The sequence below is a fragment of the Cygnus olor genome, chromosome Z, assembly GCF_009769625.2.
Source record: "Cygnus olor isolate bCygOlo1 chromosome Z, bCygOlo1.pri.v2, whole genome shotgun sequence".
NCBI classification, from domain to species: domain Eukaryota; kingdom Metazoa; phylum Chordata; class Aves; order Anseriformes; family Anatidae; genus Cygnus; species Cygnus olor.
In genome coordinates this window covers 71,839,501-71,853,447 of record NC_049198.1, presented here as the reverse complement: position 1 = coordinate 71,853,447, position 13,947 = coordinate 71,839,501, and the positions used below count along the sequence as shown (strand labels likewise).

Genomic DNA, 13,947 nt, shown 5'->3' with positions numbered 1-13,947 from the left:
TCCTGGCTCCTCATGATATTTTCCTCTGTGGCCCTTTACAGTCCCCCTGCAATCTCCAGCATTGGCTGAGTTGCAGGGGCTACTGTAGCAGAGAGTGGACATGAAGTGGGTGTAAGGGCTGTGCCTTAAACATTAAATGCAGTCCTCTGATTTACACATCTGTCCCACTGGGGCTCAGGGGTCTCATATCTTTGTGTGCCATTCGCTGTCCACCAGAGCCATGGAGAAAGCATCAGAAGTATTCTTGAAAGCCTAGGGCTGAGAAACATTTAACTACTAGGGCCTTAAGCCCAGGAAGTAGAAGTGTTATTCCCCTTCTGTAGGAATCAGCTGTTTGTAGAAGACATGGCTTCCTAGGAACCAAAGGAGGTTGGGCAGGGGAAGTCCCTGGAAGGATTACCAAGCCTGGTTCTGGAGCAGCTATCTTAGAGTTCATCATGATGCAAACAGCTTCTACAACAATGCTGACTTTATTGGGAACTGTATTTCACATATGGTTGCTTATTGTTCAGAAGTAATGCATGCAAAACATGATGGGCTTTCCAAGCACTTCTGAACAATTCCTGATCAAAGGAGTTAACAGTTTATATCTCTATCATTATTCACACAAAATTCAATGCAAACAGATGGTAAAAGAAACAGCAGTGGGTGGCCTCTTCTTTTCATAGCAATAATGTGGTGTTTTATCATCTGGTACCCAAATCAGGGTAAATACCCTGTCATTAATAAGTTTGAGGCTTTTCTCCAATTCTGATGACCTACAGAGAGACTCTGCTAGTCATTTGAGTCAGGCTATGGAGGGAAAATATCCCTAGTTAAGCCACTTTAATGTTGATGAGATAGGCGCAGAGAGAAGAAGTGGTTAAACGCTTACTCCGTGACCTCTGGGAAAATCAGCAACACAAACAAGATTAGGACCTCATGCCTCTATATCACATAATGCTGCAAAAGCAATGAGAATTTGATTTGCTTATACTAGTGTATTGGGTTTAAGTGGAAAGGTTTTGGTAGCGGGGACAGTAGGGGTGGTCTCTGTGAGAAGAGTCCAGCAGCTGCCCCATGTTAGATAAGGGCCAGTTTCATCTGGCTCCAAAGGGACCCACTTCTGGCCAGAGCTGGGCCAATAAGCAATGCTGTTTGTGCCTCTGGGAGAGCAGATTTAAGGAAGGGAGAAAAAACTGCTGCAAAACAGCAGCTGGGAGGGTGATGAGTGAGAAGCCTACCTGCAGCCCCTAAGGTCAGTGCAGCAGGAGGGCAGGAGGTGCTCCAGGCATGCAGCAGCAGTTCCCCTGCAGCCTGTGGAGAGGCCCCTGGCGGAGCAGGCTGTCCCCCTGCAGCCCATGGGTCCCACATGGAGCAGATCTCCACGCTGCAGCCCGTGGAGGAGCCCCCGCTGGAGCAGGTGGATGTGGCCTGGAGGAGGCTGCGGCCCATGGAGAGCCCCCGCAGGAGCAGGCCCCGGGCCGGAGCTGCAGCCCGTGGAGAGGAGCCCACGCAGGAGCAGGGGGTCTGGGAGGAGCCGCCCATGGGGGACCCATGCTGGAGCAGTTTGCTCCTGGGGGAATGGATGGACCCCGTGGTATGGAGCCGTGTGGGAGCAGTTCCTGAAGAGCTGCTGCCTGTGGGCAGCCCCCGCAGGCTCATTTCGGGAAGGACGGCATCCCGTGGGAGGGATCCCACGTGGAGCAGGGGAAGAGAGTGACCGTGAAGGAGCGGTGGAGACAAGGTGCTATAGACTGACCACAGCCTGCATTCCCTGTTCCCCTGTGCTGCTCAGGGATAGGAGGTAGAAAAGGGTGGATGGGGGAAAGGTGTTTTTAGTTTTTCTTTGTTTTTCGCTTCTCTAGCTTGTTAGTAATAGGTAATAAATTTCTGTAATCTCTCTAGGCTGAGTCTGTTTTGCCTGTGACAATAATTGTTGAGTGATCTCCCTGTGCTTGTCTCAACCCTTGAGCCCTTTGCATCGTAATTTCTTCCCCTTTCCCTTTGAGGAGGTGGAGTGAGAGGGTGGTTGTGGTGGAGCTCAGCTGCTCAGCTGAGTAAAACCACCACAGCTAGCAGTTGTAAAATAGGGAGAGAGTGAAGGGGATTTTCCTCTACAGGAAAGGATGAAAGCCGTTCCTGAAACAAACCTATTATTCTTAAAAAAGACATTGTAAGACAAATAACCTTGTCTAGATGTACAGGCAGAAACCAGTGATACATATCAGCAATCATCAGTGGTGCTCACCGTGGCATATAAAGCTGAGTAGATGCTCAAAGCAGCATGTTTGGATGGAAAGGATCTCCTTGCCTTTTCAATGACCTCCACATCGCCGGTGCAGATGTTGCCATTGTTTATGAACTGGTGGTGGGTCCGACAGTCGTTTCCAGTGTAGTTGGGTTTACACACAGTCAGGAAGTATGGAGCCAAGTTCCCAGTCACAACCTGGCCAGCATTTACAAATATGTCAGTAGCAAAAAGTCCAAATGCAAACACTCCTGTGAAGAAAGTTTAAAAATAAGTATTATTCAAAGAAGTTTAAAACAGTCTTGGTACCTGGAAGGAAGAAACATAATGAGAGATAAAGGACAAAACGCTGCTGTCATTACCTGAGAAAAGCCCCTGTTGACACCAGCAGAGCCCTGCGTGGAATGTATCGCATGGAAGAGTGTGTGCTCAACTATGGCAGGTGCTTAACTCAGTGTTTCCAGAAGGACTCAGAAAAAAGGCTGAAAGTGGTAAGTATATGCATAGGTACTTTTGTGATTCAAGCTCTGAACAGAACTGCGAGCTACAGGTTTTACTGCAAACCCTGCATCTGTATTACGCCTGCAAAGTTTCAACTCTGACAAGGGCTTGCAGCCTGCAATCAAATGCCATGCACATGAGCTGTTAAGATGTTTATGAATTTTTACTAGATCTGAGCCAAAAATGTTAATATAATAGGTCTGAGCTACAAAAGAAAAATGTGAGGAGCAGCGTAGCGCTGAGACACAATTAACCTTACCTTAGCATGTCACGTATCTTTTGGATTGTGACTATTCAGTATTCTGATGTTCTGATTAAGATTCTGATCCAGCAATATTTGCCAGGTCCTTTGGGATACATCCTCAATACTTCTGTCCAAAAGACCTTTCCATACAGTTGCAGTTCAGATTATGCCAGTAGGAGCACATACCCTCGTACGCTACAGCTGAAAACATGCGCTTGAACCCAGGAGCTTTTGCAAGGTTGTGGAGCATCCCTTGCTTGAAACTGCAGTTGTCACATCCTCCATTGACTCCCCATGAGCGTTATCAGTATCTGCTATGGCTGCTATGAACATATATGTGGATCTTTGCTTGCAAGTGTTCCCTACACACCAAAGGAACAGAAGCGCAGGTTTGCAGTAATGCCAAACCCAAATGTTTCAAAAGACTAAATCACCTCAGTTTTCCTCCTACCCATCACTAAACTGGTCTCAAAATGCTGGGGGTCATATATTTTTGCCTCCTCTCTCCTATAGCTTTGTAGGCAAAAGTCATTTAAACTCTAACTGAACTGAGATTCCCACGTATTTAAGTACAACCAAAATTCGGATATCAACTTATCTTAGGAGAGCTGTAAGGGTTGCAGTATCTGTACTGCTTATCTGTACTGAGTTATAAAAGGAAAGAAAGATTGATGTATTCTGAGACACAAAAATATCAGGGAGTCAGGAATATAATGCAACTGAAAATGCCTTACATCAAATTAAGAAGAATCAAAGATATTTCTGCAGATACTGTAACCCTCCATGTAGAAAACAAAAGCAGCAGGGCCATAACTGACAGAGTTTGGTCCTTTCAAACATGTAGGGCCTGTCTTTACAGAGGACAGTGACATGAAAAAAAACCCTTAACTACAAATGGATTAATTGTACACATGTGCAGTGGTACTTCCTAGCGCTGCTCACTCACAAAGATGGTGTGACTGATACAGCTATGCTGCAGCACAAAACCATCGCTGGGGTATTAATGGAAAGTGCCTTCTACTTGGGTATCAGCCTGGAGATGCTGCAGGAGTGTGGTGGTTTGCACTCAGAATGCATCCATAAGGTCAGGAATGAGTGTTACCACAGTGAAGGGGATTTTGAGGACTGAGTTTATTACCAAATCTCTGGGACATGGGTTAGAACTGAGCACTCAAGAAAAGGCACACCAAATCCATGGTGCTGCCTCAATGAACTGGTGTGTGATCACGGGTTTAAGGAGACAGTGGTGGTCGAGGAAGACAGTAGCTTCCTCCCTTTTATCATGACTTGCTTTAAACAGTATTGTTTTGATGTGCTGTACAAATCACGGGGAATGCAGTGAGGATTATTTCCCAGCCCTTTTCAATGCTTAGAGGAAATCCAAGAGCCAGACTATTGTCTGGCCCATGGTCTTTATTGCAAAGTCAGTACAAGTCAAAAACTGAAGTATTTCAGAAAAAGCTCCCAGGTTTCATAAAGTTATTTCAATCTCTATGCAGTGCACAGGTACAAAGGCAGTCTGGTGTTTTGCTCTGAAAGAAAGAAATTTCAACACCTCTATTTTCTCAGTATTTGGAGGCACTGAAAGTGCTGGCCCAGAGTCAGTGCTGAGGGCTGCCATTGTCTGCAGAACAAGCCATGGTTGAAACCTTTATCATGTTCTCCATTATGATGTATATAGATCACTGTAATTCCCCTCTTGCAGCTCTGCCAAAATGCACCTTATGAAAATTACAGCGATGTGCAGCAACAAATTCAGCTAGCAGGAATTTAGCCTTGCAGACTGATTACACATCACCTACTCTCTGAAGACTTTGAAACAGGGTTGGTTGTAATTGATTTAAAGGCTATAACACCAGTGAGCCTTGGTAGCGGTGGAGTCCCCTGATGGGTTTTGTACCTCAGGAATCCACCTGTTCAGCTGATTTGGTCAATGACCTACAGCAGCTAAGTTAACTAACCAGAGGATGGGAATGCAGTGAGGTGACTGAAAGGTTTTTAGAGGCAGACAGGCGACTGCTGACAGGCTTCATGGGAAGGGTAGCTAGTCCTAACTCTTTACGGTTATACAGCTGAAGTTTGTGATATCATGCCACAGAGAGAACGTGAGAATTTGTACCTCTTGCATACTTTGATGCTAGATTTAATGGGAGGTGATACCATCCTGCTAAACAATGGCACTTTATTGCATTGCGCTCACTCTGGCCTAGAAAACCTGAGAGCGAACTTTAGGCCAGAACTTGACATATGCTGAATAAGGATGTACACAGCACTAGCCACATTCAAAGGAGACCTGTAAAAACACAGCCTGTACAGATGGTTGCTAGCACAAAGGATGGATACAGGCTAATTTAAGTTACACAAAACCACTCCTTCCCCTCATCCACATGTATCACATAGTCTGGCTGTAGGAGATCTTAAGCGAGGAGCAGAAGGTGTACTATTTCTGATAAGGTAGCCTGACTTTTCTTCACTGTCCTGGCTCTCTGCTGTGCTTGTGTGTGTAAGGAGCTGCCAGAAAGAAGAGATTGAAAAGCAAACCAGTAAGCAGAGTGTAATTTGGAGAGACTAATTTAGACCATGGATCCAGGGTATACTTTACACCCGGCTACTCCCTTTAGCTACCCTAGATCCCAGGAGGAAGGAACTGAGGCTCAGATTTGAACCTCTCTTCACCTCCTGTGAGAAAGACCAAACAAAACAAACAACAACAAAAAAAAGGAATGACTTTTTCAAAAAAAGCTGAGGACAGACAAAATGAACCCTAAGTCTTTCTACCTCCATCTCACCTGACCTAAAACTTGACTTGGAGGAAGCATCTAAATCTTCATCAGCTTCAATTTTGAATGCTTCAGTTTTAATTTCTCCATTTACACCCCCCATAAACTGCTGCCAAATTATCCTCCAAGCACGAATCCATAATTGTTGGGCTCTCACTGACACACAGCTCCAATGGTCTTTCTGGTACTAAACTCCCCGCGTGGCTGTTCGTCAGTGTTACCATCTCCAGCTAAGTCTACTGCTTCTGCTAACAGAAATGCATGCCTTACAGAAGGGTCTAGCTCTCCTCCCTCACCGTTAACCTTAGCACTAACTTGTTTTCTCCCGTCAACTCTTGCTCAAGCTCTTTCTTCTTCCAGCCTGAATCTCTCTGACATCAGTGACTGCAGCTGCCCGCTGACTCCATGGAAACTCTCACTATTACAGACATTTAAAATGTCACTGATTTGAAACAAAACAAATAAATAAACACACACAAAAAAACCATGGGAGTTGTAGACAAGCTGCTGAAAAGACATTGGGAAGAGAGAAGTGAGAAGCCAGTGGGTGGAAATGAGAATGAGGAGGCAGAAGCCTTTATTAGAGAAAAACCATGAAACCGTTAAGTAAAGTGACAAAAGAAACAATGCATTGAAGTGCTCGTGGGACATCAGAAGCTATGCTCTTGGGTAACATATCGTCATGTCTTCCACAAAGTGCATTTATTTAGGCACGCCTCCCTCTCCCAGTGCCCAGACAATTGTCTGAGTTTGTCACACTCAACCTAATTTGCTGGGAAAACTTTCATCTTACACATGCACACTCACATTCCCACAACCTCTTTCCCCTCTGATCTTCAGTCCATTTCTGTGGGTATTCGTCTAATTGACCTGTGCAGCCAGTTAAGCCATCCATTGTTAGTCCTGTGACCCAGACTCTGCTAAACCACCCTTCGTCATTATATCTTAAAGGGTGTTGTTAAAGGAGATCTGTATCATTTGCCATTTTGCAGCTGGAGAGATGGGCATTGCAGAAAAATGTACTGCCTGTTGCTGTGGCATCAGAAACAGACTCAAGAGCAAGCTGCTTCTGAGCACTTATAATCTGATCATGGGATTGGTTTTAATCTCCCCACAAAGCCCACTGCTCCAGCCATTTACCACCTCTTACATCTACCTGCTTCACCTGTGAGCGTCCTACCTGGGTACTGTTTATTCAAGACATAAGAAGGAAGACATATGGTCTGAAAACACAAGAAGAAATTCAGTAGCCAGTGCAAAACCACTCCAGAGCCTTAAGCCTCCTCCCCACGGATACCCATGACTTCTTCCTGCCTTGCTGCTTCATAACTATCAATTTACATCTAGACAAGAGTCATCTCAGAGCCCGGTGTAAAAGGGAGCAGTAACATTAGATTTGTCTGCAGCACAGAGACCTCTCATTGTGGAGGTTCTTCAGTGATAAGAAGTGAGACCTATGGTAGTTTAAGCCTCACCCAAACACAGCTTGAACCCTCCTGAAAGGCAGCCAGTTAATTACAGAACGTGCATTGTTTCATTTTGAAGGCAGACGGAAGGATAAGGTCAGGCAAACTATGTCCTGCAGCTGCACAGGGAATTGACATCAGAGCTCTGGGGTTTATCTATCCTATTACAATAAACTCAATGTGTGTGTAAATCTTGTAAACCTTTATTTGCTGAACTAAAGCCTTAATTTGCCGAAATAAAGCCTTAATTTCATTATTTAGCTGCCCACTGTGAGGTGCCCCCATGGTTTAAATTAAGCTGTCAGCAGCAGCTGATCCATGCCATTCGTTAACTGCAAATTATGCAGCTCCAAAGTAAAAGCCACTGGTAACAAATTCACAAAGCACGTTGCATTTCTGACTATCTGGAGAGAGGCTACTTGCATGTTATCAGGGCTTTGCAGGTATACAACTTAATCACAGGGATTAGAAACCTAATATATTGAAATGCAACAAAATACACACTCCGATCACACTGCCAGACTGAGTCAGTGAGGTCTGAATCCATGATCCTGGGGGTGGTACAACCGCTGTATATAAACACGCTAAATCCTTGACTAAGACCATTCTCAAAATAACACTAAAATAAGGTATAAGCTCTGTTTTCAATACAAATGAGGAAGTGAAACATGTAAGCAAATGCAAGATGGCAAGATGTTAGCAGGGGTACTGATTGGGAAATTGCCACAAGAAAAGGTGAATAAAAATACAAAAAGCTGTGTGTATTCAAGCTGGGTGGCAGGGAGAAGAGGCAGAGGCCCAAGAAACAAGCTTCTCTTCCTCACTGGTTTTTCAAAGGTCCAATACAAAACCTGTGAATTTTGGTAGCTTAAGTTCTTAATAAAACTCCTTTGAGGGATGGGGAGGGGAGGGAAGAATGATGATGGCACTAAAGAATAGCAGTGCAGCACCAATATTTTAGACAGAAAAAATTACTCCAAAGCAATCGCACACCTCTTGTTTGAACTGAAAATCTTTAAAATAAATGTCTGTGGAAGGAATGTAAAAGATAAAGAGGAAGATGGAACAAATTGCAACATATATCAAAGTCTGATGTTTCCAAGCTAAGCCAGCTTTATTTCACTGATAAAGGAATTGATTTTCTAAATATAGGGAACACAGCAGATTTCACCTGTCTGGGATGCAGTAAAGGACTTGATATACACTGAAGCAAGTTGAGAGACAGTTTTTTGCCACTGACGGCAAAATGCACAGAATTTATGTTTGGGCCAGGAAGAAAGAAGAAATTTTGGTCCAGCTTTCTAAGGACAAAGAAGCAGGGAGGAATTTATGACAAAGCTCAACATTCAAGGCCCCCACTAAACTCGCGAGGGCAGAACTCTAGAGACAGACAGCTGCTGAGGACTTGAGGAAACAAAGGGCAAGTAAGTAGGAAGCACAGCAGGCAAGGTACAAAAATGAATGAAAAGAAACATGGGGCATTGTCAATATCCCAGAAAAGCTGTGGGATTTTGATTCTGATTAATTCTTTGCACCAGCACTAGAGTAAAAAAAAGTGCCTTATTGTGAGGCATATGAAGAAAAAGCATGAGGAGAAAAAGCTCAAGTCCAGCAACCAAATCCAACATATCCCATGGTGATAATGCGACAAGCTTGATTACCTTTTACACCACCAAAGGTAGTCTGAAACACTCTGCTTGTTCTGTGGAAAGCAATAGTACACTGTTCTTCAAGATTTTTTTTATTTTTATTTTTTTTCACAGCATCTCTAGTTATGGAGTCAGGGAGGGACAAAAAGTCTCTTTGCCTGTCTAAAATTTGGAAATAACAATTCACAGAAGCTCTTCGTGATGTGCCTTTCAGGGTCAAAAATTTGTGTTAATTTTTCCTGAGGCATAAACATCCAGACACACTGAATGGTATTTCTCACCCTTTTGAGTAATATTAACTGTGATGACATAAGAGATAAAGCATTATTCCACAGAGCTCGGTTGCTACTTTTTGGAGGTACTCATTGAAGGCTCACTAATCTGGGCCAAAAAGGGTTATCAGGTGTGGATATTCAAATGCATTTGTACCAAGACTAAACTGGTTTCCTTGCAACAAGCCAGTCCACTTGCTAGGATATCCTGGTAGAAAAACTATTTTATATTTCTGTAACTTATGGTCTTCGTGTTTAGCAAGAGAAGACGCATGCAAGGAAATCCATGTACAAGCAACCTCCATATCCAGGTATCCTCCTTCTGGAGTGAGCAGCTGTGTGAAGATAACTTCCCTGATCACCCAGCATGGGCTACAGCTGGTCAGTCCATTTCATGTTTTCAGATGCATTTGGAATTTCAATGAAATTAGTGTGGTTATTTTTAGTTCCTTTTATAAATGATTTCAGACACTTTTCAACAAGCTCTGCTTCTCTCATTTCACTAGAGAGACAGGGAGGTTTCTGACAAAAACTTGCAATCAGTGGAGTTTAAAATGAGACCAACACTTTAAGCCATTTCTAATAAGGTTAACTTTCTTTTTCTCTGCAAGATAAATGAAGCTGCAAAGCTAAGACTGATTTCTCTAGCAGGTCCATATCCTGCTACTCTCCAACAGTCCACAGCATCATCTTGCCTCCTCCACCAGAAGAAAAACTATAGCATGAATGCCTAAGAATAAAGATGATTAAAATGAAAGCAGGGCAGAAAAATATAATTATAAGAAAACATATAGAGCAAGCGCTTAGCCACCATAGTTTAAGCTCTTTTAGTGCTGACCCCGCAGGCGAGAGTATTTGATTAGGACTTTGCAAAACATGCTGAATGTGCTGCAACAGCCAAACAGCCCTGAGTGGCCTAGTGGACCTCAGTACTCTGCTTTTCTCTTAATGGCAGTTTACTATCCATCAATATATCCCAGAGGTTATCTGAAGTTCAAGGGTATTTTACTTTAATTACATTCCCATGTCTTTCATTTTAATGAGCAGCACACAGGACAGGCCTGGATAATGAACCACAGGTGGTTTGTGTCTCCATCCTCAGTGTGGGAGAGGGTAAAAAACCTATTTCACTTCCTAACCTCCATGCAAAAAGCAGGAGGCACATGAAGAGGACAGGGAGAAAGAAAATCACAGTTCTTCATCCTTTGCAGCATGTATTTTTCACTGATGAAAATCTGAATGCACGGAGTTTTTCAACTCCATGCTCTTTGCAAGAATCCCTGCCTGCAGCCATGGCTATGCTCCGTGGAAGCCATAGTCACACCAGCCCTTTTGTTTTTTCACATATAAAGCTCAAAAATTCATTAATGACAAGGAAGATGTCATTCAGGTATTTTCAGTGTTTTATTCAGCTGTTTCTTTTAACTCAGACTGTGAATTCAGACCCAACTCTCTTAAAAGGGGTATACGTAAGGATGATTTACCTCTGTGAATACATGGGAAGGGAGGTGGACAGATAGCCTGTGAATAAAAACTCCTGGTCAGCGGAGAGTCATATTCACCACTGTTCTGTGCAGGCAGTGAGACAGCTCTCCCTATTTCTAAACACTCAGGGGTGCAGCTTGGGCAGCCTTAAATACCTGTGAACTGGGAAGCCTTCAGAGAACAGTAAGATCCCTTGTCAGTGCCACAGCAGATATTCAGGCTGCGCTGCTGCTCCTGCTCCTAAAGAACCACGAGACGGTCCCCTTGGTGAGGTCTCCTGGGCATTTTTCCACTGATTAAGCTTTGTGAAAAGGGTCTAGAGGTCTTTAAGTACAGTAGAAAACAAACTCCAAATGGTTTTGTGACAGAATTTTTTCCCTAGTTTCTCAGCAATTAACTCAAAAAAAATCTCTAACAAAAAAAACACAACACAAATACAATAAAAATAAGAATGTTATTTTAGTGGACTCTGGGCTTTTTTATGCTGTGCTCAGCTGAACATTATGTGCTAGAGCTATAGATGTTAAAATTAGACCTGAATAAAAAAATGCCAAAGAGATGGGCTGCTGAGAACCGATTTGTGAGTAAAATGGGTAGCTTATACAGAATAGCAATGATGGAATTATTCATATAAGAATTTGATTGGCATAACCTTTCTTCAAGGGTGCAGAAGAAGCATTAAGCTCAGCAGAACAGGATATAAACCAGGTCCAGATAGCATGACATGGCACATTTCAAACATTACCTTGCAAATCCGGAGTGGGACTATCCCTGTAAGGTGGAAGATGCCTGCAAAGATTTCACAGCTCAATTAATTTTGTGCTGTAGATGATTAGGATCTTTTGTTCTGTTTTGGTGCGAACAGGGACTAAACTTGCAGTGCTAAAGATGCTTACCTATAAAACGTATTATTCTTCGAAGCAGTGGGTTCAGGTAACAGCACTCTCCAGTCAAAATAGTTTTCTCTTGAATAATTAGGGTTTCTCTGGTTGACTTTATGAAATACATGGATATCTCACCAATAAAAATCTGTCAGGAAAGAGAAAGAAACAGAAGGTTAAATAAGCAGACTTTAAAACATATGAGTCAGGTTCCAGCCCACAGAATCTACTACACACCATAGCATCTTTGGGACGCTGCACTTCCACAGTGAGGGTACACCATTCAGTTGGGATGAACTGAGATAGACCCAGCTCCCAGCCAAGAAAAGGATCTGCTGTTCTTACACTCAGTGGAATGACACATCAAGTACGAGGCCTCCTTATACTAACTTCTGGGATACAGGGAACAAACAGAGCTTTATCATTACCATGCATCACAAAACCTCCTATTTTTACTGCAATTAACACAGAATTTGTCATGTCCTGGGATTAGCATTTAAAATTTACTGACAGGATAGTTTTCATGGATGGAAGGCTTCTGCCCATGGAGGGAAGTGGAAGCTAATGTTACAGACTTCTACCCCACCATTTTAGCAGCAAGCATCGGCAACACTGGATGCTTTTTACAGCCTTCACAGCTTCTCAGAAATACACTTGTCTGAATCTGCCACAAAGGCAACAGAGCTCCTGCCAACTTTCAAGAGAAATTTAGATGAAGGACGTCCCTGAAGTGGAAACTTATCAGAAGTCACAAAACTTTTGAGGAGGTCGTTGAAAATTTTGGAGGTCATACGCTGTTATTTGTACTAATGAAGTAAAAAGCGCCAGGACATGGAGGCAGGACTGGCAATCACCCATGCTGTTAGGTTGTTAGTATGGTCCCTGCCATAGCCTGTCCCAGTCTCACAGTTTCTCTGAACATGCCTGGGCCAATTCCCACGAGGAAAGCTGGATACAGCCACTGCTCTTTATGACAGTTTGGCCACTGATTTCACATGCTGGCCAGTCTGAAGACCAGAGGATGATTTCTGAACTGTTTTGTTTGCTAAATGTATGGTTTTATTTATTAAAACATCAAAATGTAAGTCTCCAGGGATTTACCAATCTTCATGTTAAATGTGTTTATATAGTAAGTATATAGTTTGCCATCAGAACATTTATTCTTTCCATGAAATATGATAGATGTTTCCCACAGGGGTAGGATCACTATTTCCTAAGTACTCAGAATTAATTTAACTCTGTTGCACAGAAGTCTATCTGCCCTAGCTAAAGCTGGACAGAATCTGATCATCGGCTTTAGCAGCAGTAATGGTCCACTCACAGCAGGCACTTCTGCAAATCTCACCTATCATGTTCTGTCAGCAGGCTTCAGAAAGTGAAACTGAAATTTTGAAAGACAGCATTTGTAATGAAAGTCTTTAGGAAAAAAAATAAAATAAAAAAGCCAGCCCAAAGTGGAAGAAATGAGCTTTTAAGAAGGAGCACCCAAAGGAATTAATTTAACTACATTTATGATAACACAAAAGGAATCCATGATGTTAAGGAACGGCCAAAGAAATGCATTACAAAAGTGTGCGCATGCATGCGGGCAGATACAGAGTTAGCATAAACCTCAAGGAGCGAGCCCTAGTTTGCTTTGCTGTAATGGTATGTATGCTGTTTCAAGGGCAACAATTTATCCTTATTAAGCCAGATGAGCATCCTTATTGATTATTGACATTCAAGCCAAGTATGCTCAACCTTTTTATAATTCTAACCGCTGATGGTGAGAGATGTAGAGTTGTAAAATGTATGTCGATAATGGCATCTGTGGGTAGGAGCCGATGCATGGGAACCACACTGAAATATTGCCTTTATCCTGTTTCACTCCATCTGCTCTTAACAGAATTGGCAAGCAGTTCAATAAGCTCAGCTCACTAACTATGGGGCTGGGAATTAAGAAACAGACCATCTGCAGTAAAGCAGTTTAAAAGTGACACTCTGTTTCAAACCATTTATTATTTGAATTATGATAATGCTCAGAAGTTAGAGTTAATGCTTTGACTCTATGTCTGCCTGGGGCTGTACATACACATTGAGAGACAATTCATGCCCCGAGGAAATTCTAGTTTGTGAAGAAGATGAGTTAGTGGACTTGAAAAAAAATACAACACAAACTTTTCAAAGAAGAGTTAGGTATAAAACATAGTAATAGTCCTTCTTTAAGAATACATCATTTTTAATTTCCTTTGCACCAGAAGTTGACTGAGCATTTTCCAGCTTCAATTCCCACCTTTGTTTCCATGAACTTAGCTATCTGGCACACTCCTAGAGACCCTCATGTGGACAGATTAGTTCCACTTAGATTCAGGAGTAAGTTTTGTCATGGAATAAATCTGTTCAATCTGTGATTTAAGCAGCACTATCCCAGATTTCCTCTGACATAGCAAAATGTGACTT

General features: G+C 42.8%; 1 protein-coding gene across 3 annotated transcripts in view; it reads right to left on the bottom strand.

The window, feature by feature from the left end:
• The window catches only part of PLPPR1 (phospholipid phosphatase related 1), a 130,829-nt gene that overhangs the window by 8,378 nt on the left and 108,504 nt on the right, over nt 1-13,947 (bottom strand). For all 3 annotated transcript variants that reach the window (XM_040540376.1, XM_040540378.1, XM_040540377.1), the window contains exons 4-5: nt 11,524-11,656; nt 2,231-2,481 (exon numbers count right to left, since the gene is read on the bottom strand). In XM_040540376.1, coding sequence (XP_040396310.1) covers nt 2,231-2,481; nt 11,524-11,656 — 384 coding nt within the window. The remainder of the gene's footprint in view (nt 1-2,230; nt 2,482-11,523; nt 11,657-13,947) is intronic.